Raw genomic sequence first — 25715 nt, 5'->3', positions numbered from 1 at the left:
CGTGATGAAACACTCCTGTCAAAGGACAGAGAATCCCAGCTCCCAGAGCGTCAATCTGTGTCGGTGTATAGTGAACGGCAGATGACTTTAGCGCTGAGTATAATTTATACTCAGAATACGTACTTTCTCTCTTTATACTATAAAGAGAGAAAGTACGTATTTTGAAGGATCGTGTTTTGAGCAACGATCTCGATGGGTTGACTGTTGACATCGTCAATCAAGTTGAAATTGAATGTTTATTTTTTTTTGCAGCAACACTAACAGCGTGATTGTTGAAAATTAAAACAACGACTTAATTGCAAGGTCTATTTTAATGTCTAAAAGTAAACGTTTGAAACCCTAAAAACCATGTTAAAATATTACATAAGGTGAAAACAACGAAGTTTTAAAAATCATTCCAATTGCTGCAACAGGCTATCAAATTATTGAATATAACTGATATGATTCTTTTCATTAGAATGTTTCGTATATCAGCGTCAGCTCCTTTTTACTCTACTGCATCAACATGCCGATGACCTGCAAATTATAGTAGTTATTTAAACTTGAGTTTTTCAAACGATCCAAAACATAATAAAGTAATAAATCAGAAATTGTCATAATATTATGCTGTATTATGAACAAATCAATACAAAAAATTACAATATTCTGCGTACTAACTTATTAATATATGCGTACTAACTTATTAATTACACACAATGCAGCTAGTTTAATGTTAATAGTGAGGGATTCCGGATTAGGTTTTTGGGGAGGTTTTACTTCTATAAATAAGGGAATAAGCTTTAAGGACCCACCTCAACTTCAGCGAGACATAAAGGATGGCGGCCTGCTGGCCTTATTTCTATCACTTGTCCGCTTACGGCGATGTTGATCAAATTGGGGAATCCTATTTTGGAGTTCACAATCCCAACAAGTTCACCATCGACATACACAGTGGCGTTATCGAGCCTATCAGCACAACAGTCCTCACGTCCATAAACCTTGTTTTTTAATACTGTCAATACTACTTCATAGCTTATAATTCAAGAACATGAATTTAATGTAGTCAGTTAAATCAAAACGTTGAACTGCTACCTTTCACTAAAAAATGTTAGTTTCCCTTGATCATGATCTAACACTGAACGCACCTTGATTTGTTCCATGTACGCGTTCTCTGGGAATGTCAATCTCCACCAGGCATTTGGCCCTGTCGTTTTAGTGTGGGTAATCGAATTCCTGAAAATAACAATCATCAATTTTACTGTTGTATAGCAGAAAATATTTGTTGTTGCCAAAGATTAGATCTCCAGATCTTACAAAAGTTTTTATTTTTCCACAAAAATCTCAGGATTATCTGAACAAACAATGAAATTAAAGTTCCTTACGATCCCCATCTGTTGGAAGTATTGCCATCAATGGCCCGGGAAGCTTCTCCATTGTGATCAGTGTCGATCTGCGTTGCTAATCCTTCTGATGCGATATTGTCGCACCCATCTTTGCAAGGATCACTTTCTATTTTAGCCCCCATCACCTAGGAGATTAATACTCGATTAGATATTTGATGTTGTTTAGATGCAAACTATTCAGTATAATATTTAGACTCAACTAAACCATCGTGCCCAAAAGCATTATTTGCTGTCACATATAAGTCATATATCTTGAAAACAGGTTATTGACTATCGAAGACGAAATTAGGGTAGTCACTAAGTCACTGGATTTAATGTTCATTTTATTGTTTAAAGTAAAATTATTTCCAAGTAGACGGTAGATCATAAGGTATATGGAGCGAATAAAGTTATATTTGTCTGTGACGAATTTAATATATATATTTTTTTTAATCATTTTTATTTTTTAAATATGTGACGAGATTTGCCTGGTGGTTTAAGTAATCTAAGTCGTTAGATATGTAGATAATAGTGATATGAAACCATCTTATGAACTGGAGAAATGGTAACGGAAACATGTAACAGAACAAACTGAGCACAGACTAGCGGCAACTAATATTAATGGATAAGCCGCACACATCCTAAATTCCAGGTTCACATTTACACTAGTGCCACATTCCACACTATCACTATTCTCCTATCAGCACAAACCGTAATTGATTTTAACAATCGCACAACACTACATATCCAAACTAATGGCATAGCAATATCTACGATATCCTAAATTAGTCCTAAACAAACTAAGCGCGAGTCTGAAAGGCTGTTGGAAGCACAGAGTGCTCCATAATTTGTTTTTATCAATAAACTGTTCTTTTCATTTTCTTTTTTTAAATTTATTAATTGCGTGCAAATTTCTGTTTCAGATTTAATCTATTTATGATATACATTTATGATTATGTAATAAAGTTATTATATTCGTAAACATTGACTGGCTTATAAACCAGTCCCCAAACATGTTATCAAAATTGGAGAATAATCATCCGGAGGATGTATATTGTATAATAATAATATTTGAATGAACAAACCAGAACTTCAGCAAGAGAAAGCTGGGCTCCACCTTCTTTATTTCTGATCATTATCTCGGAGCCAACTCTATTAACCGGCACAACCATAGGGGCTCCATCATTGTGGTTTAATGTTCCTACTTTCTTGCCATCAATTAAGACAGAGGCACCATCAATTCGTTCCGAGCAACAATCTGTTCTTCCAAAGATTTGGATTTCCTTGATAAACATTGAGCGAGGGTATGTCAGCGACCACCAGGCGTTACTACCAGATGCTTCAGTGTGGGTTACAGACCCGCTGAAAATAATAAGTACCAATTAACCAATATTTAAGTTTTCTACAGTGATACACATGAATAGAAACGTTTTTGCTGCAAAATTTTAGAATTTTTATAAATTTCTTTTACTCCTTTCCTCCCAGAAACTAATATAATCAAATTATTTTAAGTAAGTTTCTTACCTATGATAGTTGCCATTATTATTGCCATCAATAGCTTTTTCAGCCCTTCCGTAACCACTGGTATCAGACTGTTTTGCCATTCCTTTGCTTGCGATGTTCTCGACCTCTGTAGTTGAAAGTACTCCATCTAAGTTGAAAAATGCGTTCATCAGTTACATAATAAAAAATGATTTAGTTTAAGTAGTCGAATCGCTTCTCAATCAAGTTCCAAAACTGCTAGGTACCTAGACTCTAAAGTCGAATATATTACCTGCTCCTGCTTTTAAACAATTGAGGGCACAGGCGTTAATCCGTTGATGTAGTTTCCTGCACGACTTCGCCCGAATTCCGGACAAAGTATTAGATCCTATGGTTACACATCCGGCAATTTTCGTCGGGAAACCTGTACATAAAATTGGTAATGCAATATTGAATCAGTAGCTGCTGTCTCTGTGATATATTTTCGATAGAGGACAATGAGTCGACTGAGACAGTATAGCACGTTAGCCCTTTTTAACCTTTAAACCCCCATGCACTGCTTATGTTTATGATCAGTTGTGTTTTCTATTAAAGTATGTTTAAAACACTCGGTTGTATGATACTGTATATATCCTGATCTGATTTTGTTATCAAGTACCGGGTAAAAAAATCCTGGGGCCAAAAATTCATTGGGCTCTCATTCTTTTTTTTTTTTTTTTTTTTTCGGGTTGGGGCCCGAAAAACCCGTTGGCAAGACATTTTGTCCGAAAAATTTTTTTAATTTTTTTTTCCCCCTTGTTACCGGGAGCCAAAGTTTGCAGCCCAAATCGTGAAAGACCCCTAAAAAAGAGGGGCCCGGGAAAACGCATTAGAACGAGAACTGAGTTTTTAAATCCTGCACGAAAAAAAAAAAATTTTACAAAAAAATTTAAACCAATTGGGGAAAAAAAGGGAAATTAGATTATGAATATTTTTTGTGCAGTTTGGGGAATGGATTTTTGAGAGTGGCCCACAGGGAAAAAGGCGGCTTGAATTTTGTAAAATTTCGAAGTTTTCACATATTCCCTCATTTTGTTCAATTTATGTGAAAATTTCCCCGGGAAAACCCCCAAAGCAAATTCTTTTTGAATTTAATTTATTAAATTTGAAACGGGGTCGAGACAATTGATCTCTAAAAGGGGGGTTTTTAAAGCGGGGCCCTAAAAATACATTGAAAATTTTAGCTAAATTTGGGAAAAAATATATGAAAAAAAAGAAGCCCTTAAAGGCGACCCGGTAACTTCGTACTCTGTTTTTTATAATCTATTAAAATTTTTTATAGGGGTTTAAATGTTGAAAAACCTATAGCACAAATTATAAAACCCACAAAACGACTGGGCCCGATTTCCCGGGGTTTCAAAGGGTTTTTGGGGGCTGCTGGAGGGGAAAAAGGGTGGGATATCATCAAATTTCCTTTGCCAGATGGGAGGGAAAACGGGAAATTTTTAAATTTTTTTTTTGGCCCATTTTAAAAAATTTCCGACCGCGGGTTTTCCCTAGAGGGCCAAAAATTAAAAAATTATCTTAAACCATTTTTTAAAAAATTTTCCGAGATCGTGCCCCCAAGCACATTGAAACCTCAGGGCCATTAAACCCTGGGGAATCCTTTACAAAAACCCTTTCGGGAAAACTACTTTTGACCCTTATTCCTGAAAATTTTTCGCCCAAAAAAGTAAACAAAAAAAATTTAAAAACCTAAATCAGCCCCTGAACATGTGCTCGCCCAAAAAAGGTTTAGTTAAATTTTTTTAATTTTTGTTTTTTTAAACCCATTGCTTAAATTTAAAAAGAAAACCCTTTAAATTAAAAATTTTTAAAAGCAAAAAACCTCAAGTCTCGATGCTTATTTGACTTTTTGGAAATTCTCTAAAAAACAGCCCTCCATAAAATGAAAAATTTTTATCATTACCATAGCTAAACATTGGGAAAGACTCGTACAGTTTAAAAACGTGCCCTCTACAACAGCGAAGCCCCGGGAAAAGGTAAAACATCCTGATGATTTTTGGAAGATTCCCCAAAATGTGGTCCCAAAACCCGTTGGGGTATCAATTCAAGGTGCCCCCCAAGGGACAGGGGGATTTTAGCGCCCAACCCTCTTTGGCCCAAGCCCAATTCCCTTTAAAACGAAACCCCAGTCACTGTCCCCGACGGGGCCCTTTTTTGGCAGTTCAAGACCGAAGGTTTAACAAAGTGCCTAAACACAGAAAAAAGGCTATTAAATTCCCTTTGACTTTTTTAAGTGTAGTTTTCCGAACTTTTCTTTTTTGAAAACCGGAAACAAACCCCCCGGGGTTCCCGGGCTACACGCTCCATTTGGTAAAAACTCACTAAAGGTAAAACTACCGCCATCCAGTGGTCGGGGGGATATCGAGCCCCTTTTTCCGTGGCCCCCACGGTTTAAACCTCAACGAAGAAAAAGAAGTAACGAAGTAACGAAGAAAAGTTAGTAATATAAAGAAATAGTAATATATCTGTTGAATAATAAAGAAAGTTATATAATAAAATTAAAAAAAAACCGGAATTTGAACGAAAACCCCGCCCACGAAAAGGGAGATTCCCTTTCAACTTTATGAATACAATCATGGGGACTATCTCAATAAAGTTATTAATAAATTTTTATCTTTTTAAAAACCAATATAACATCTTACCCCTTTTTAGGGGGCCAAAAACTGAAAGTTTTAAAAAAAATTTAAATCTAAATAAAAAAAATTCCCCTTATTAAAAATGGGGGTTCTGTTGGGTTTAAAAATTTTCAAACTAAATCGTTTAAATGTTTTTTGGGGGGAAAGGTAATATACTAAAGATTTTTTTAAATTCATTGTTTCCCCGCCGGGAAAGTTTTAAAAAAACCTAAATTTCTCTAAAACTATTTTTTTGAAATATAAACTTACCAATTTAGTGTTGTGGGAAAACCAAAAACCCTTTCCCAATTCGAAAAACCCTATTTTCTCTGAAAAATTTTTCAGTTTTCCGGGGAAATGAAGTAGGAAAGAAGCGACTGATACCCCTTTTCCCCGTGTTTTCCTCGCCACCGCGAGGGCTGATAAACTCAGTTACCAAAAGACCTCCAAAAAATTTTTTCAACAAAACCCTTTGCCCTAAACCCGTGATAAGGAAAAACCCCCTTTTAAACTTGAAGTTAGCCCCCCAACTAAGACTGACTGGGGAAAGACTTACTGTACAAACTTTTTTCCTTGCGTTTTTATGAAGAAAAATCTTCAAGGGTAAGGAAACATTCAATTTCCAAATTTGATGTTGAAACCATGGATGCCCATTTCAACGTAGCCCGGCAGTTTTTTACAGCTTATATTTCGTACAGAACAACAAACAAATACAAGAACCTCTTAAAAAAAACTCAGAAATGGCCCGCGAGCGGGACCAAAACCTATTGGGGTGATGGAACCTCCACTGTGCAACAAAACATGCCCACTGAAACCCCCTAAAACCCCAACACCTCCCTTTTTAAACCTTCTACGTTTTGATGGCTCTGGTTGCATCTCCTCGGAAAAAGGGGTGTGTACAACAACAAGTGCCCAGGAGGGGTCAGATGATGTTTTTTTGTCGGGGGTTTTTCACTGTCTTGTCCTTTTGGCGGAACAAATTTTTTTGCCCCCGGGAAAGGGGTATTGGAGTCGGGAAAGGGAGGAAATTGGTCTTTTAAATTTAAAAACGGGGGGAAATTTAAAGGGCCCCAAAAATCATGAATCAAAAACAAAAACCGGGACTTTAAAAATTTCCATCCAAAATTTTTTTAATTTTCACAAATAATGAACTTTTTAATCGGGAAACGTCATGACAAAGTGTTAGCTGATCTTTTTTTTTAAAACTAACATCACGACAATCGTAAAAACCCTTTTTGTAGAAAACGAGCCCGGTTTTATTAAAGGGGAAAACGGGTTTTTTCTTTACTTTGATTGGATAGTACGGGGGATTTAAAACCAAATAATTTTAAATGCTAAAATTTCCGTTTTTCAAACCTTTTAAAAAGAAACCCCTTCCCCACACCTTCTCAAACGCCCAAAAAACATTCCACATAAGCAAAAAAAGTGACGGGACAGTACTAAATAACGGAGCAGATTGATTTGGGGTTTTCCATTTATCTAATTTTGCCCCCAACCAACGGGAACCTGGAAACAGAGGACAAATGGGCGAAAAAAAAACGTAAAGGGAATTGTGCTAAGGGAGAAAACCCAGTGTGAAACGTGCGTTTTTGGGGGAAATTTTTATCATCCCCCCAAATTTCTAAATACTTCCAAAAATCCGGTTGGGGACCACTGTCCTTGGGTTTTCCCCCTTTGGGCTTGCTAAAACTCAAACCAGGACGGGCATGTTTTTTGGGAAGTCCACCCAAAAAAAGGAGATATAGACGGAATCCTGCCGGTTTTCCCCAAATTTTCCCTTTACATGGTTTTAATGGGATTTTAAAACCAAAGCGGGGTGGTTTTTTAGCAGCAGTAAAAACTGAGAAAAAAAGGGGAGACAAACTGTTCAAGAGGGGAAAGTGGAGGGGAAGGGGGAATACTGCTCAGCTCAGGGTCCTTTTCCCTTCTCTTTCCCACGGCTCCCGATCGGTCGCGTGTGTGAGTGTCTTTCGGGGGTGCTCACCTGCACTGCCGTTTGGGAAACCCAATGTTAAAAGAGACTGTAGTTGTAGTTTGGGGCTGTCATATTCCTGGAACACAAAAACTTTCGCTTTTTCCCCCTTGTTTCCCGTTGCCTTTGTTCAAGACTTTTTTCCCAAAAACGGAAATCTTCTTCTAAAAAACATCGGGGAAAAACCCCCTTTTGGGGTTTTAAAAATTTTTCCCCCTTGGGGTTTTTTGGAACAAATAACCAAAGGTGAGGGGAAAAAACCCCTTTTCCCCCCAAAAAAAAAAACCCCCCAAAAAATTTTTTCCCAAAAAAAAAAAAGGTTTTTTAAAAAACCCCAAAAAAAAAAAAAAAAAAATTTTTTTTTTTGCCCCAACCCGGGTTTTTAAAAAGGGGGGGAAAAAAAAAAAAGGGGAAAAAGGGGAAAAAAGGGGGAAAAAAAAACCCCCAAAAAGGGGGGGGGAAAAAAGGGGGGGGTTTGGGCCGGGGGGGAAAAAAAATTTTTTCCCCAAAAAAAAATTTTTTCCCAAAAAACCCCCCCCCCCTCCAAAAAAAGGGGGGGGGGGGGGGGGGGGGGCCCGGGGTTTTAAAAAAGTGAAAAGGGGGAAAAAAAAAATTTTTGGGGGGGGGGAGGGGGGGGGGAAAAAAGGGGGAAGGGGGGGTTTGGGGGGGGGAAAATGGGGGGGGGGGGCCCCGGGGGGGGGGGTTTAAAAGGGGGGGGGGGGAAAAAACCCCGGGGGGGGGGGGGGAAAAGGGGGGGGGGGGGGTTTGGGAAAAAAAAAAAAAAAAGGGGGGGGAAAAAAAGGGGGGGAAAAAAAAAAAAGGGAAAAAACCCGGGGGGGAAAAATTTTTTTTTTTTAAAAAATTTTTAAAAAAAAAATTTTTTTAAAAATTTTTTTTAAAAAATTTTTTTGGGGGGTTTTTAAAAATTTTTAAAAATTTTTTCCCCAAAAAAAGGGTTTTTCCAAAAATTTTTGGGGAAAAAAAAAATTTGGTTTGGGGCCCCAAAAAAAGGGGGTTTTTTTTCCCCTTTTTTTTTGGGGGGGGGGGGGGGGTTTTAAAAGGGTTAAAATTTTTTCCCCCAAAATTTTTTAAAAAAAAAAAAAAAAGGGGGGGGGGAAAAATAAAAAAAAATTTTTTTTAAAAAAGGGAAAATTTTTAAAACCTTTTTAAAAAAAATTTTTAAAAAAAAAAAAAATTTTTGGGGGGGGGGTTTGGGGGTTTTTGGGTTTGGGGGGGAAAAAAAAAAATTTTTTTCCCTTTTTTTTTGGGGCCAAAGGGGTTTTTTTTAAAAAAGTTTTGGCCCCTTTTTTTTTTAAAAATTTTTTTTGGGGGAAAATTTTTTTTAAAAAATAAAAAAGGTGTAAAAAAGGGAAAAAAGGGGAAAAAAAAAATTTTTAAAAGGGGTTTTGGGGGGTTTTTGGGGATTTGGGGGGGGGGAAAAAAGGGGGTTTTAAAAAAAAAAGGGGGGGGGGCAATTTTGGGGGGTTTTTGGGGAAAAATTTTTTTAATTAAAAAGGGGGGGTTTTAAAAGGGGGGAAAAAATTTTTTGGGGGGGGGTTTTTGGGGCGGTTAAAAAAATTTTTTTTTTTAAAAAAGGGGGGGGGGGTTTTTTAATTTTTAAAAAAAAAAAAAGGGGGGGAAAAGGGGTTTTTAAAAGGGGGGGGTTAACTTTAAAAAAATTTTTTTTTTAAAAAAAAGGGGGGGAAAATTTTTTTGAAAGGGTTTTTTTTGGGGGAAAAATTTAAAAAATTTTTTTGGGGGAAAAAAAAAACCCTTTGGGGGGGGTTTTTTTTTTTTAAAAAAAAGAAGGGGTTTTTAAAATTTTAAAAAAGAATTTTTTTTGGGGAAAAAAAACCCCAAAAATTTTTTAAAGGGGGGGGTTGATTTTTTTAAAGGGGGTTTTAAAAAAATTAAAATTTTTTTGGGGCCCCCCCAAAACCCCAAAAAAGGAAAAAATTTTTAAAAATTTTTTTTGGTTTTTTTTTAAAAAATTTTTTTTGTTTTTGGGGGGGGAAAAAAAAAAAAAATAATTTGGGGGGCCCCCCCCGGGGTGGGGGGAAAATTAAATTTTAAAAAGGGCCCCCCTTTTTTTTTTTTTTAGGGGAAAAAAAAAAAAAAAAAATTTACCACCCCCCCGGGGGGGAAAGGGTTTGGGTTTTAAAAAACCCCCCAAAAAAAAAAAAAAAAATTTTTTAAAAATTTTCCCCGGGGTTTTAAAAATTTTTTAAAAAAGGCCCCCCCGTTTTTTCCCCTTTTTTTTGGGGTTTTTTTTAAAAAAAAAATAATTTTAAAATTTTTCCCCCAAAAAAACCCAAACCCAAAAGGTTTTTTCCCCGGGGGTTTAAAAAAGGGGGGGGGGGGTTTGGGAAAAGGGGCCCCGGTTCCCTTTTTCCTTTTTTACCCTTTTTTAAAAAAATTTTTTTAAAAAATTTTAAAATTTAAAAAAAAATTTAAAAATTTTTTCCCCCCCGTTTTTGGGGGGCCCCCCAAATTTTTTTAAAAAGGGAAAAAGGGGAAAATTTTGGGGGGGGGGGGGAAAAGGGGGGGGTTTTTTTTTTTAAAAAAAAAAAATTTTTTTTTCCCCAAAGGCCCCCGGGTTTTTTGGGGGAAAAAATTTAAAAGGCCAAAAAAAATTTTTCTGGGCCCCCAAAAAGACCTTTTTAAAAAAAAAATTTTTTGGGTTTTTTTTTAAAAAAAAAAAAACCCCCCCAATTTTAAAAAATTTTTTTTTTTTTTAATTTTTAAAAAAAAAAAAAAATTTAAAAGGGGGAAATTTTTTTTTTAAAAAAAAAAGGGGGGGTTTTTTTTTAAAACCCTTTTTTTTTAAAAAGGGGGTTTTAAAAAATTTAAAAAAATTTTTAAAAAAAAAAACCTTTAAAAAACAAAAAAATTAAAAAAAAAAAAAAAAATTTTTTAAAAAAAATTTTAAAACCCCCAAAAAAAAAAAAAAAAAAAATTTTTTTTTTTTTAAAAACCTAAAATAAAAAATTTTAAAAAAACCCCCGGGGCCCCAAAAAAAAAAGGGAAAAAAAAAAAAAATTTTTTTTTTGGGGAAAAAAAAAAAAATTTTTTTTTCCTTAAAAAACCCCAAAAAAAAAAACCAAAAACCCTTTTTTTTTTAAAAAAAAAAAAAAAAAAAAAAACAAAAAAAACCAAAATTTCCCCCAAAAAAAAAAAAAAAAAAAATTAAAAAAAACCCCTAAAAAAAAGGGGGAAAAAAAAAAATTTTCCAAAATTTTTAAAAAAAAAAAAAAAAAAAAAAAAAAACCCCCAAAAATCCAAAACCCCCCCCCCAAAAACCCCCAACCCCAAAAAAAAAAAATCCCAAAAAAAGGGGAAAAAAAAGAACCGGGAAAAAAAAACCCTTTAAAAAAAACCCCAAAAAAAAAAAACCCAAAAAAAAAAACCTTTCCCCCTTTAAAAAAAAACCAACCCCAAAATAAAAAAAATTTCCCTTTTTAAAAAAAAATTTTTTAAAAAAAAAAACCCCAAAAAAAAAACCCCCCCCCAAAAACCCCCCTTAAAAAAAAGGGTTTTTTTAAAAAAAAAAATTTTTTTTTAAAACTTAAATTTAAAAATTAAAAAAAAAAAAAAAAAAAAAAATTTTGGGGAAAACCCCCCCAAAAAAAAAAACCCCCCGGAAAAAAAAAAAAAAAAAATTTAAAAGGGGGTTTAAAAGGGAAAAAAAAAAAAAAAAAAATTTTAAAAAAAAAAACCTCCTTAAAAAAAAAAAAAATTTAAACCTTTAAAAAAAAAAAAATTTAAAAAATTTTTAAAAAAAAAATTTTTTTTTAAAAAAAACCCCAAAAAAAAAAAAAGGGGAAAAAAATTTTAAAAAACCCAAAAAAACCCCCCAAAAATTTTCCCCGGGGGCCCCCCCCCAAAAAAAAACCCCCCCAAATTTTTTTCCCCCCAAAAAAAAAAAAAAAACCCTTGGGCCCAAAACCCCCCGGGCCCTTAAAAAATTCCCCCCCTTCAAAACCCCCCAAAAAAAAAACCCCAAAAATTTTTCCCCCCGGTTTTTTTAAAAAAAAAACCCCCAAAAAAAAAGGGCCCAAAAAAAAAACCCCCCCCGGGAAAAAAAAAAGTCCAAAAAGGAAAAAAACCCCCCCAAAATTTTCCCCCCCGGGGGGGGGGAAAAAAAATTAAAAACCCCCCCAAAAAAAAAAAAAATTCCCAAAATTTTTTAAAAAAAACCAAAAGGGCCCAAAAAAAAACCCCCCCCCCGGGGGGGGGGGGAAAAAAAAAAAAACCCGGGCCCAAAAAAAAAAAAAATTTAAAAAAAAAACCCAAAAGGGGGGAAAAAAAAAAAAAAAAAAAACCCCAAAAAACCCCCCCCTTAAATTTTTTAAAAAAAAAAAACCCTTAAAAAATTTGGGAACCAAAAAAAAATTCCCAAAAAGGGAAAAAGGGAAAAAAACCCCGAAAAACCCCCAAAGAAAAAAACCCCAAAAAACCCCCCCAAAAAAAAAGGCCCCAAACCCCCAAAAAATTTTAAAATTTTTTTCCCAAAAAAAAAAAGGGGAAAAAACCCCGGGCCTTAAAAAAAAAAAACCCCAAAAAAAAAAATTTTTCCCCCCCAAAAAAAAATTAAAAAAATTTTTTTCCCCCCCCCCTTTTTTTTTTTGGGAAAAAACCCCCCCAAAAAAAAAAATTTTTTTTTCCCAAAAATCCCAAAAAAAAAACCCCCCAAATTTTTTTAAAAAAAAACCCCAAAAACCTTTTAAAAACCCCCCGGGAAAAAAAAATTTTTTTTGGGGCCCCAAAAAAGGGAACGGGTTTGGGGGCCCCAAAATTTTTCCGGGGCCAAAAAAATTTTTTTTTTTTAATTTTGGGTTTATCAAATGTTTTAAAAATTTTTTTGGGTTTTTTAAAAAAAAAATTTCTGAAAGAACCAAAAAGGGGGTTTTTTTTTTTTTGGGGGGGGGGGAAAAAAAAGGGGGGCCAAAAAAAGGGCCAAAAAAAAAATTTTTTTTAAAATTTTTAAAAATTTTTTCCCCCCTTTAAAACCCCCCCCAAAAAAAAAAAAAACTTTCCCCCTTTTTTTTTTAAAAAAATTTTTTAAAAAAATTTTTTTAAATTTGGGAAAAAAAAAAAAGGTAAAAAAACCCCCAAAAAAAAAAAATTTTTTTTTTAAATTTTAATTTGGGATTTTTCCCTTGGGGGGGGCCAAAAAATTTTAAATTTTAAAAAAATTTTTTTAACCCGGGGGGGAAATTTGGGGGAATTTTTTTAAAAAAAAAATTTTAAAAAGGGGGGGGGGTTATTTTTTTAAAAAAAAATTTTTGGAAAAAAGGGGGTTTAAAAAAGGGGGGGGGGAAAATTTGGTTAGGTTTTAAAAAAAGGGGGGGGGGGGAAAAAAGGGGGGGGGTTTTTGGGGGGGGGAAAGGGGGGGTTTTTTTGGGGGGGTTGGGGGGAAAATTTTTGGGTTTTTAATTTGGGGGGAATTAAAAAAAAAGGGGGAAGGGGGGGGAAAAAGGGGGGGGGAATTTGGGGGGGGGGGGGGGAAAAAGGGGGGTTTTTTTTAAAGGGGGGAAAAAGGGGGGGGGGGGGGGGTTTTTTTGGGGGGGGGGGAAAAAAAGGGTTTTTGGGGGGGGAAAAAGGGGGGGGGGGAAAAAGGGGAAGGGGGAAAGGGGGGGGGGGAAAGGGGGGGGTTGGGGGGGGGTTTTTTTTAAAAAAAGGGGGGTTTTTTAAATTTTTTTTTTTAAAAAAAAAAAAAAAAAGGGGGGGGGGGGGGAAAAGGGGGGGGGGGGGAAGGGAAAAATTTTTTTTTAAAAAGGGGGGGGGTTAAAAGGGGGGTTTTTTAAAAAAAGGGGAAAGGGGGGGGGGTTTTTTTGGGGGGGGGGGGAAATTTAAAAAAAAGGGGGAAAAAAAAAAATTTTTTTGGGGTTTGGGTTTTTTAAAAATTTTTTTTTTGGGAACCCCAAAATTTTTTTCCCCCCAAAAAAAAATTTGGGGGGGGGGAAAAAAAAAAAAAAAAATTTTAAAAAAAAAAAAACCTTTTTTTAAAAAACCGAAAAAAATTTTCCCCCCCTTTTCAAGGGTTTTGGGGGATCCCGGGGAAATTTTAACCGGGTTTTAAAAAATTTTTTAAAAAAAAAAAATTCCCCCCAAAAAAAAATTTTTTTTTTGGGGAAAGGGGAAAAAAAATTTTTTTAAAACCCCCTTGGGGTTTTAAAAGGGAAAAAAAATTTGGGGGGGTTTCCCCCAAAAAATTTTTTTTGGGAAAAGGGGGGCCCCCCAAATAAAGAAAGGGTTTTTTTAAGGGGAAAAAACCCCAAAAAAAAAAAAACCCCCCCCAAAAAAAACCAAAAATTTTTTAAAAAAATTTTTTTTTCCAAAAAGAGGTTAAAAAAAAATTTTTAAAAAGGGGAAAAACCCCCCAAAAAATTTTTTTTTCCCCCCGGGAAAACCCTAAAAAATTTTTTTAAACCGGTTTTTTTTTCCGGGTCCCCCTTTTTTGGGGGGAAAAAAAAACCCCCCCCCCCCGGGGGGTTTTTTTTCCCTTTTTTTTTAAAAAATTTTTTTTAAAAAAATTTTCCCCCCAACCCCCGGGGGTTTTAAAAAAAAAAAAAAACCCCCGGGGAAAAAAAATTTTTTTTTTTTTTTTAAAAAAATTTTTTTACCCTTTAAGGGTTTTTAAAAAAATTTTTTTTTTTTTTTTGGGCCCGGGGAAAAAAAAAAAACCCCCAAAAAACCCCCCAAAAAAAAGGGGGAACCCCCCCCTTTTTTTAAAAAATTGGTTTTTTTTTTTGGGGGGAAAAAAAAATTTTTTTTTTTTTTTTTCTTTTTTCCCCCCCAAAAAAAATTTTTTTTAAGGAAACCTGGTTTTTTTCCCCAAAAAATTTTTTAAAAAATTTTAACCCAAACCCCCCTTTTTCCCCCCTTTTTTTCCCCCCCCCAAAAAAAAATTTTTTTTTAAAAAATTTTTTTTTTAAAAAATTTTTTTTCCCTTATTTTTTTTTTTTTTTAAAAAAAACACCGGGGAAAAAAACCCTTTTTTTTAATTTTTTCCCCCTTTTTTTAAAAAAAAAACCCCCGGGGGGTCCAATCAACCGGAAAAAATTTTAAACCCAAAAAATTTTTAAAAAAAAAAAATTTTTTTTAAGGGGTTTTTTTTTTTTAAAAAAAAAATTTTTTAAACCTTTTTAAATTTTAAAAAAATTTTGGAAAAAATTTTTTAAAATTTTTTTAAAAAAAATTTTCCCCCCCCCAAAAAAATTGGTTTTTTTTTAAAAAAAAAATTTTTTTTGCCCCCTTTTTTCCCAAAAAAAGGGGAAAAAAAAAAATTTTTTAAAAATTTTTTTTTTTTTAAAAAAAAAAATTTTTAATTTTTTTAAAAAAAAATTTAAAAACCCCAGAGTTTGGAAAAGGTTTTTTTGGGGGGTTTTTTTTTTCCTTTTTTTAAAAAAAAAAAAAGGTTTTCAAAACCCTTTTTTTCCCCCCCCAAAAATTTTTTTAAAAAAAAAAAACAATTTTTTCCCCAATAAAAGGGTTTTTTTTTTAAAAAAAAAAAAAATTTTTTTTTAAAAAAAATTTAATTCCCAAAAAATTTTTTTTTTTAAAAAATTTTTTTTTTTTGGACCCCAAAAAAATTTAAAAAATTTTAAAAAAAAACCCCCCAAAAAAAAACCCCCCCCAATTTTTAAAAAAAAAAAAAAATTTTTAAAAATTTTTAAAAAAATTTGGTTTTTAAAAAAAATTAAGTACCTTTGGCCAAAAAAAACTTTTTTAAAAAACCCAAAAAAAACCCCCCAAAAAAAAAAGGGGGGAAAAAAAAAAAAAATTTTTTTAAAAAAAAAAATTTAAACCAAAAAAAAACCCCCCCCCAAAAACCTTTGTTTTTTTTTTTCCCCCTTTTTTTCCCAAACCCTTTTTAAAGGGAAAATTTAAAAAACCTTTAAAAAACCCCCCCAAAAAAAAAACCCCCCCCCCAAAAACCCGGGGAATTCCCCTTTCCCCAAAAAAAAATAAAATTTTTAAAAATTTTTTTTTTAAAAAAAAAAAAAAAACCAAAAACCCCCCAAAAATTTTTTAAAAAAAATTTTTTTAAAAAAAATTTTTTCCGAAAACCCCTTTTTTTTTTTAAAAAAAAAAATTTTTTAAAAAACCCTTTTCCCCCGGCCCAAAATTTTTAAAAAAAAAAAAAAAAAACCAAATTTTTTTAAAATTTTAATTTGGCCAAAAAAAAAAAAAAACCTTAAAAAACCCCCAAAAAAAAAAACCTTTTTGGTTTTAAAAAGTAAAAAAAACCAAAAATTTTTAAAAAAAAGGGAAAAAGGAAAAAAAGCCAAAAAAAAACCCCCAAAAAAAAAAAGCCTAAAAAAAAAAAAAAACCCAAAAATACCTTTAAAAAAACCCAAAAACCAAAAAAAATTTTTTTAAAAAAAAAACCCAAAATTAAAAAAAAAATTTTTTTAAAAATTTAAAAAAAAAGGGGGGGGAAAAACCCCCCTTTTTTTTTTTCCCCCCAAAAAAAAGCCCAAAAAATTTAAAGGAAAAAAATTTTTTTGGTTTTTACCCGGGAAAAAACCCCCCCCAACCCCCAAAAAAAGGGGCCCTTTTAAAATTTTCCCCCCCCAAAAAAAAAATTTTTTTAAAAATTTTAAAACCTTCCCCCCCTACCAAACCCCCAAACCCCCAAAAAAAAAGGGGGTTAAAAAACCCCACCCCAAACCCCAAAAAAAAAACCCAAAAATAACCCAAAAAGGGAAAAAAAAACCCTTTTAAAAAAAAAAAAAAACCCCTTAAAAAAATTCCAAAAAAAAAAATTTTAAAAAAAAAAAAAATTTTTTTTTAAAAAAAAAAACCCCAAACCGAAAAATTTTAAAAAAAAAATTTTCCCCCAAAAAAAAAAAAACCTTAAAAAAAAAAAAAACCCCCCAAAAAAAAAAACCCCAAAAGGAATTAAATTCCCCCCCCAAAAAAAAAACCCAAAAAAAAAAACCCCAAAAAAAAAATTAAAAATTTCCTTTAAAACCCCCCCCCAAAAATTTTTTTTTCCAAAAAAGGGCCCCCTTTTTAAATTTTTTTTTTTTTTTTTAAAAAAAAAAATTTCCCAAAAAAACCCAAAAAATTTTAAAAAAAATTAACCGAAAAAACAACCTAAAAAAAAAATTTTTTTTAAAAAAGAACCAAAATTTTCCCAAAAAAAAAAAAAATTTTTTGGGGAAAAAAAAAAAAAAAAAAAAACCAAAGGGGGGGAAAAAAAAAAAAAAGAAAAAAACCCCCCCAAAAAAAAACCCCCCCTTTTTAAAAAACCTTAAAAACCCCCCCCAAAAAAAAACCCCCCCCCTTTTGGGAAAAAACCAAAAAAACCGTCCCCGGGGTTTTTTTTTTTTCCCCCCCAAAAATTTTTTTAAAAAAAAAAAAACCCCCCCTTTTTTTTTTCCCCCCCCCCGGGAACCCCTTTTTTTTTTTCCCCCCCAAAAACCCCAAAACCCCCCCCCCAAGGGCCTTCCCCCCCTTTTGGGGGGAAAAATTTTTGGGGGTTTTCCCCCGGGTTTTTTTTGGGGGGAAAATTTTTCCCGGGGGGTTTTTTTTTTTTTTTTGGGGGGGGGGAAAAAAAAAATTTTTTTTTTTTTAAAAATTTTTTTTTAAAAATTTTTTTTTTTTTAAAAAAAATTTTTTTTTAAAAGGGATAAATTTTTAAAAAAAAAAAAGGGGAAAATTTTTTTTTGGGGAAATTTTTTTTAAAAAAAAAAAATTTTTAATTTCCCAGGAAAATTTTTTTTTTTCGGAAATTTTTTTAAAAAAACCCCGGGAAAAGGGGGGGTTGGGGGCCCCCAAAAGGGGGGTTTTTTTCCCGGGTTTTTAAAAAAAACCCAAAAAAAATTTTTTTTTTATTTTTAAAAAAAAAAAAAGTTTTGGAAAATTTTTTTGAAACCGGGAAAAAAAAAATTTTTTTAAATTTTTTTCCCTTTTTTTTCCCCAAAAAATTTTTAAAAAAAAGGGGAAAAAAAAATTTTCCTTTTAAAAAAAAAAAATTTTAAAAAAATTTTTTTAAAAATTTTAAAAATTGGGGGTTTTTTTTTAAAGGAAAAAACCCCCCCAAAAAAACCCCAAAAATTTTTTTTTTAAAAAAGGGGCCCCCAATCATGAATACTGCTCCCTTCTCCATTGTTCGTTTCCACTTCGACCTCTTCTTGCAACGCGGGCTCCTGAGAAATGTGATCGTTGGATAATATTGGTACCAGATTCTCCCATTTTTATTGTGATGAGAGGCGAATTGTTAACTGCCTCGATGAAAAATGTTTATGGTTGGGAGTCGTTAATAATAAGGATAAATGTTAATGAAATGTAATCAACATTTGTTTGAAAGGGATGATTGATATTCAGACTAATCTTCAGGTTTCTAGAAACCACATTTCCTCTTAAATAAGTTATAAGTTATTAAATAAGTTAAAAATAAGTTATAAGTTATTAAATGAGTTAAACAACGTACCTTCTGATCGTCCAGCCGGACGAAGCCCACAAAGAATCTAGGTTCCAAGTCACGTGACAGGTCTTTAATATTCTTCCTCTTCAGCAATCTCTTCTTCAGGATGGAATGTTTCCCGCTCGGTAAGAGAGGCGCATCTTCAGGTTCCAAACAGTGTGAGTTTAAATGCTCCTGAGGTTATTGGGTCATCAATTAACTAATTGATTAGATTTGATATTCGTTCGATTTTTAACCATTATAAATAATCGTTTGTAGCATTTCTAACCTGAACTTCTGCGCACGTGGGGAATAGTTTGTAACATTTTTGACATTCCATAACTGATCTCCAATGGTGACTCTCCGTCAAATGTGCTACTAACTGAAAACAGGGGTAATTAGACTCAATTATAGAATTATGTAGTATCTTAGTATTAAAAAGAAGCCATTTAAAAAGGCCTGACCTTTTAAAGCTAAGAAAGTACTGGTGTATACGTTTTAGCGTACACACATGCACGCTAAACATAATAATAAGCTAACAAATAATTATATATGATAACCTAGTAACAGAAGATAGGTACACTAACGCTCGTATTAATACTTAATTAAGTCATAATTTTTAGGAGATGGTTTGACTGCGACCTTAAGCGTTAAGGTATGAAAACATTTATTGCTAATTATTTGGGACTTGGGTATGAGCATGTGTATTTGTTTGTATCTTTCTTACTAAATTTATTAATCCGAGTCTAGTTTATTAACCAATACCTGTAATTTGGAAGGCTGAGTATCTGAACAAACTGGACAATCTGACTCGGTACCACTACAATATGAGGTAGGGGATACTCGGACTCTTTTATTGCCCTTGTGAACCGCCTGAAATAAATTTAGCTCATTATCCGGTTCTTTTGCGATAGTCAAAACGCGACAACTAGCGCTGGATGGCGACAACTAGCGCTATCCAGCGCTAGTTGTCGCCATCCAGCGCTAGTTGTCGCTATCCAGCGCTGGATAACGCTGGCCAGCGCAAAATATATATGTTCGATAATTGTCGCTATCCAGCGCTAGTTGTCGCCATCCAGCGCTAGTTGTCGCCATCCAGCGCTAGTTGTCGCTATCCAGCGCTAGTTGTCGCTGGCTATGCGACACTGTCGCACGCGATAGTTTGCGATGGCCAGCGCAACTGGCCATCGCAGAAAACAGTTCGATAACTAGCGCTGGATAGCGACAACTAGCGCTGGATAGCGACAACTAGCGCTGGCCATCGATATCTAGCGCAAAATTTTTGCCAGCGCTGGCCAGCGCTAACCAGCGCTAGCCAGCGCTAACCAGCGCTAGCCAGCGTTAGCCAGCGCTAGCCAGCGCTAGCCAGCGCTAGCCAGCGCTAGCCAGCGCTAGCCAGCGCTAGCCAGCGCAATGTATCAAAATCATATACTTGCGATATTACTCGGATGATGATTAATCACTTTACACTCGACTGACTTTTTTAACCCATTCTCTGACTCTAGCTGGTTCTGAACTAAGATGGTAAGTTCGTACGGTACGTACCTTTAAATTAGCTGTACGGTACATACTTAATAAAGTAGGCTGAAAGGTTGAATCCGGTTGATAGCAATGGAAACAAAAACTAGACGGTACGTGCGACAGAGAAGGGGTAAAACCCTACACTGATGCGGAATCAGAACCTATGAAGCTTATTAATCCGTCAATATACTGGAAATATTTTGGAGGAGAACTTTTTCTGCTTAAACAGTTGGCCCAAATAGTATTCAGTGTTTTCGTCAATTTGTGAGACCAATTTTAGAGATTAAGAGTATATTATGGACAAGCGTAGATTAAGGTTGCGACCTGAGCTAGCTGAAAAGCTGGTGTTCGTATACTGCAACAAAAGGATGAAGCTTTGAGTTTAACGATAATTACAAGTAGTAGTAGTGTAGTACCGGTTAAGAGCGATCCGGTACACAAATTTTCCTCTTAAATCTTTTATTGTTTTAACCACTGTGTTAATTTTCGACTTCTATCTCAAAAATTATGATGATAATACTAATCAGAAATTGCAAGTAATTCACTGAAGTTGATTCTAAAAATTTGAAAAAAAATTGTACCTTACAGTGCCTGTACGGTACGTACCTTTAAAAGTAGCTGTACCGTACGTACTTAAGGGGGCATACCCCAAATCTGTCCAGACCTAATGACCTCATAGGCAGTTCAGTGACCTTCTATCAACCGTTTCCACACAAAAAAAATTATTTTGAGAATTCCCATTTTTGTAATCGACCATTTCCTGGTTAAGAGTGCAATTTTCGGAAAAAATTATTTTGTGGTTGAGACTCTATAAGTTAATCATTTCTTGCGGTATCGGGTTGAAATTTTGCTCGCCGTTTATTCACATCTATGTCAAGGTGTGTGTAAAATCTTGATATCGTATCTAAAAAGGCTGGTGTGTTATGAATTTTTAAAGTCAAAAAGCTAAAATTGTCCTTTTCAGGCTTATTTTAACAATAAGTCAGTCAGGGAAGATCGGATTATTTGATACTTGACATCAAATTGTTCTCTGAATTCTGGCGCAGTTTTTGATGCCCTCAAAAATGTTTTTACTCATTCACCTTCTGATCTATTGGACCTCAAAGCCAAACAACAGATTTAGGCACATTTTTCGTTTTTAATATTTACTGATTTTTCTAAAATTTTGATAGGAATGTGCTAGTGACTTTTTGAAGGGTGCAAAATAACCGCAACTAGCACATTTATATATGAGTTATGAACAACAGGGGGGGGGGCCAATGGCATAAATGGAGAAAATGGAGAATTACTCATAGGTTTTTCCATTTTCTCCATAGAAAAAGTCTCCATTTTATGCCATTTTATGCCATTTTATGCCATTTTATGCCATTGAAAACCTGAAAAATTTAGAATTTCGAGAAAAATTATTTTAAAAAAAGATATTTTCGGCCAATAATGAACAGAGTATCATGAAACATGGAGAAAAGTGGTTTTCTGAAAAACTTTGAAAAATGTTGACTTAGAAAATGTTCGGTCCGAGTCATTTACGATACGTACCTCCCGTATCAAGAGCTCCCGATTCCGAACTCGTGTTGCAAAGGGGAGGCCTGCCTTCCGAGATCGCATTACCTCGAGCCCAAAATTGTGTATCGAGGGGAAGGTGTGGACTTCGAAAAACCGAAAAAATATTTTCGGCAAATAATGAACAGGGTAGCATGAAACATGGAGAAAAGTGGTTTTCAGAAAAACTTTGAAAAATGTTGACTTAGAAAATGTTCGGTCCGAGTCATTTACGATACGTACCTCTCGTATCGAGAGCTCCCGATTCCGAGCTCGTGTTGCAAAGGGGAGGCCTGCCTTCCGAGATCGCATTACTTCGAGTCCAAAATTGTGTATCCAGGGGAAGGTGTGGACTTCGAAAAACCGAACAAAATATTTTCGTCAAATAATGAACAGAGTAGCATGAAACGTGGAGAAAAGCGGTTTTCAGAAAAAATTTGAAAAAATTAAATAATTTTCTCGAAAAATGACTCGGGCCGAAAATTTTCTAAGTCAAAATTTTCCAAAGTTTTTCTAAAAACCACTTTTCTCCACGTTTCATGCTACCCTCTTCATTATTAGCCGAAAATTTTTTTTTGGTTTTTTCGGTTTATCGAAGTCTGCAGTGCGAGCTTGTTTCGACTGTCGAGGATGTAGGTCTCGATGCTCAGTGCCTATTACTCTCCCCTATTACTCTCTCCTGCTGTAGCCTGTAGAAATAACTTAACACTAGGCTTGAGTATTTATGAGTTTGCCTGAAGTGTGCCTCTACTAACCTAGTATAAGCATCTAGTAGCCTACTATGAGCTTTCATAAGCTTGTTACGCCCCTAGTAAGCGTAAATAAACATGTTAGGATGTCCAATTTAGGTGTTAAATGGTGTTAAAGATAAAATTTCGAAGACAAAATTCATGGCATAAAATGGAGAAAATGGAGAATTACTCATGGGTTTTTCCATTTTCTCCATAGAAAAAGTCTCCATTTTATGCCATTTTATGCCATTTTATGCCATTGTCCCCCCCCCCCCCCCCCCCCCCCCCCCCCGAACAACAAAACACCCTAAAATGCTTCCCTTTGAAGTTATGGGAGAAAATGTGATTTTTTGGCTTTGCAGATAAAAAATCACATTTTCTCCCATAACTTCAAAGGGAAGCATTTTAGGGTGTTTTTGTTGTTCATATATAAATGTGCTAGTTGCGGTTATTTTGCACCCTTCAAAAAGTCACTAGCATATTCCTATCAAAATTTTAGAAAAATCAGTAAATATTAAAAACGAAAAATGTGCCTAAATTTGTTGTTTGGCTTTGCGGTCCAATAGATCAGAAGGTGAATGAGTAAAAACATTTTTGAGGGCATCAAAAACTGCGCCAGAATTCAGAGAACAATTTGATGTCAAGTATCAAATAATCCGATCTTCCCTGACTGACTTATTGTTAAAATAAGCCTGAAAAGGACAATTTTAGCTTTTTGACTTTAAAAATTCATAACACACCAGCCTTTTTAGATACGATATCAAGATTTTACACACACCTTGACATAGATGTGAATAAACGGCGAGCAAAATTTCAACCCGATACCGCAAGAAATGATTAACTTATAGCGTCTCAACCACAAAATAATTTTTTCCGAAAATTGCACTCTTAACCAGGAAATGGTCGATTACAAAAATGGGAATTCTCAAAATAATTTTTTTTTTGTGTGGAAACGGTGCGCTAGAAGGTCACTGAACTGCCTATGAGGTCATTTGGTCTGGACGGCACAAACCACTGTTTTGGGGTATGCCCCCTTAAAGCCCTGTACCGTACGTACTTGCCATCTAAGGTTCTGAACGACTTTTTGAAACCCTAACCCTCTAATCTGATCCCAACCCTAACCCTAACCCAATCCTTAACAAAAACATATGCTGAAACCCTAACCCCTAACGAGAAATTAGACTAACTTCCTTATACGGTCATATCACGTGATCGATACAGTTTTTCGCCAATATCTCGTCAGGAGAGCATTTTAACCCTATGTCATGGGGGTTGATTCGGAATTAGCGTCCGAAAATACATTGCATCGATTGAAGTTGGTTACAACCATCGGGGCCCTTTTAGAACAATCTCGAAGATCGACTGTAGAGTGATTTAGCACGCTCGATGACAATATTAGTATTACTCGTCAGCCAGCGCTGGCCAGCGCAATATAGTTGCGATATATTATTCGTCAGCTAGCGCTGGTTAGCGCTGGCTAGCGCTGGCTAGCGCTGGCCAGCGCTGGCCAGCGCTAGCTGACGAGTAATAGCGCAAAAATTTTGCGCTAGATATCGATGGCCAGCGCTGGCCAGCGCTAGTTGTCGCTATCCAGCGCTAGTTGTCGCTATCCAGCGCTAGTTATCGAACTGTTTTCTGCGATGGCCAGTTGCGCTGGCCATCGCAAACTATCACTATATGTGTCTCCAGCTCGGACATGTCCTCAAACTATTGTAATTGTATACCTGAATATGAGTCTCCAGCTCGGACATGTCCTCAAACTATTGTATACCTGAATATGAGTCTCCAGCTCGGACATGTCCTCAAACAGTTCGTCACACTGGTCCTCCCGGCAGAACACGGCACTTTCTCCGTTCCAGAAGTGTTTTTCTTCCATGTGCCGGACTAGCGCTGTGTCTTCTTCAAACACTGCTCCACAGTGCTGGACAAGTATTTAACATTTCACAAGCAAGTTGAAAATGTCGATATTATCGCAAGGTACAACTTTATCTTGATATAAATCAAGAGGCTTGCATATAATGAACATATTGACACGGGTGCAGAGTTGAGTCTGTACGGAACCTAGTAGTTTCAGATCCTTGTTTAACTTGCCGTACAGCAAGGTCATCCACTACTTTAGCCCGTCGAGGCACATAATATAACGTATTGTGAGAGCTACTGAACTCACAAGTGAATTTACTGACATGCCAGTGCTGAGTGCCGCGGCGAATACATTTATAAATTTAGTAGAACAGCAATACTAAGGTAAGAAGATGATGATCAGACCTCATTACATTTATAAATTGTTAAAATAAACAAGTAATTGTTTATTTGACGCAGTCAGTTAATTAATTAACTTATCACTTAATTAGGGTAATTAATTAATTAACGTATTACTTAATTAGTCATTAATTAACTGATCATTTAATTAATTAATTTACTTATCACTTAATTAATTAATTAACTTATCACTTACCTGGCAGTAGACAACACTCATAGTCTTGTTGTTATGGACCCGTTTGAAATGCTGCTTCAAATACATCACATCAAAGAAGATCTTATAACATTGGGGACACTTTATATGTTGTATTGTTTTACCTGAGATTGTGTTATTAATGATAGTTCGTCTAGTTAGTTAATTAGACTAATTAGACTAAACAGCTATGGACCCAAAACGTGGGTGGGTTTTTATTGTCCTTACTTTTATGACGATACAATTTTCTAAGAAGTAAAGTAAAAATATGCCATTGAATCGTAACGATGACTAATGACTATGGATAATGGATATGTTGAAATCATCATGGAGATTGGAGATGTACAAAGTCAAACATTTCACCAAAATCCTACCATGAGCGTCCAGGTAATGTTTCTTGAGCTGTTCCCACCCAAAGCAGAGTAGTTTACACTCAGAGCAGAAGTTTTGCCCCTCCATTGGTCTTGTCTTGTGAATCTGAAACAACAAATTGTTTTAATGTTGGCTAACACAGTTATACTGTGTTTTGTTTTATCTATGTAAATTTGGTAAGAGATAGTGTCACATAATTAGAACTAAATACTGATATATTATTCAGGGACACAAACAATAAAATATCAAAATTGTCAATTTATAAATTTGAATTTGTATCATACCTTGGAAAAGTGTTTCTCCAGATCATATTTGTGTTTGTATTTCTTGTTGCAGTAAGTACACATGTAATCTTTAGCGTTGATGTGAACTGTGCGGATATGCCTCCTGAAAACAAGACCGTCAAATTATTTATAAACTATTGGCCAGATACCATGTAGTTGTTTGAGGTGCATACTTACATTAACGATAGATTTCATAATACCAAAGATGATATGGAAAAATGGAAAGGACTACTGGTAAAAAAGTTTACATAAATTTTCTGGTCTACGTCTCGATGAATGGACAAATTCACATAGCTGTAAAGTGTAAGCTGCCCCACCGATGTTCAATTCCAACAACCATCCCCAACCATAAATAGATTCAAGCAAAATTTTGAGCCCAAATGGTTTAATAAGTGCATAAGTTAGATAATTTTATTAATTAACCAATTAACCTAACAGATGAGACATCTTTGAACTTGAACTGACAGTAGCTGCAAATCAAACTCTGAGGTGTGTTGTGAACTGTAAAGGTGTGGTAAGCTAGTTTCTGTTTTGTGCTGCACGCAAAATCACAGAGGTAGCAGGGGGATTCACCGAGTTCGTTACGTACTTTTATCATCTTCTACTTGGGAGTTAATTATCTGTTAATAATTTGATAATTAGTTGCAGTTAAGATGCTCTGTTTAACGGTGGCATCACGAACAGTGACAATTTTGAAAAATTGGGTATTATCAAATCACAATTCTTTCAATGATACAAATTTGAACAGACGTAGTAGCCCTATCAATTTCTAGTCCATCGTAATTCAATGTTTGCTTGTTTGATTTGGGATTGATTTTATCCAAAGCAAGTATAAGATTTTTCAAGAGTAAGAATGGTCAGCTGATATTAAAATGCGTAATTGGTAGAAACTTGATAGTTTAGAAAGCGATGAAATAAAATATA

At 34.6% G+C, this 25715-nt stretch overlaps 1 protein-coding gene across 1 annotated transcript; it reads right to left on the bottom strand.

Moving 5' to 3' along the window:
• Window positions 1-292: 292 nt before the first annotated feature.
• Window positions 293-25406, bottom strand: LOC134822190 (uncharacterized). The gene is made up of 16 exons (XM_063833103.1): window positions 25223-25406; window positions 24792-24894; window positions 24510-24612; window positions 24139-24260; window positions 23455-23604; window positions 18658-18765; window positions 18182-18274; window positions 17920-18087; window positions 17581-17635; window positions 3136-3267; window positions 2886-3012; window positions 2447-2723; window positions 1362-1507; window positions 1125-1212; window positions 792-977; window positions 293-516 (listed from the first exon to the last, which is right to left on the bottom strand). Exons 1-16 carry the CDS (start codon window positions 25387-25389, stop codon window positions 493-495), a joined length of 2049 nt encoding a protein of 682 aa, XP_063689173.1. The 5' UTR covers window positions 25390-25406; the 3' UTR covers window positions 293-492.
• Between the last annotated feature and the right edge of the window lie 309 nt (window positions 25407-25715).

The sequence above is a fragment of the Bolinopsis microptera genome, chromosome 10 (genome assembly GCF_026151205.1).
Source record: "Bolinopsis microptera isolate Bmic1 chromosome 10, MBARI_Bmic_1.0, whole genome shotgun sequence".
NCBI classification, from domain to species: domain Eukaryota; kingdom Metazoa; phylum Ctenophora; class Tentaculata; order Lobata; family Bolinopsidae; genus Bolinopsis; species Bolinopsis microptera.
Note: the sequence above shows the minus strand (reverse complement) of the source record. Positions and strands in the feature narration are given on the sequence as shown.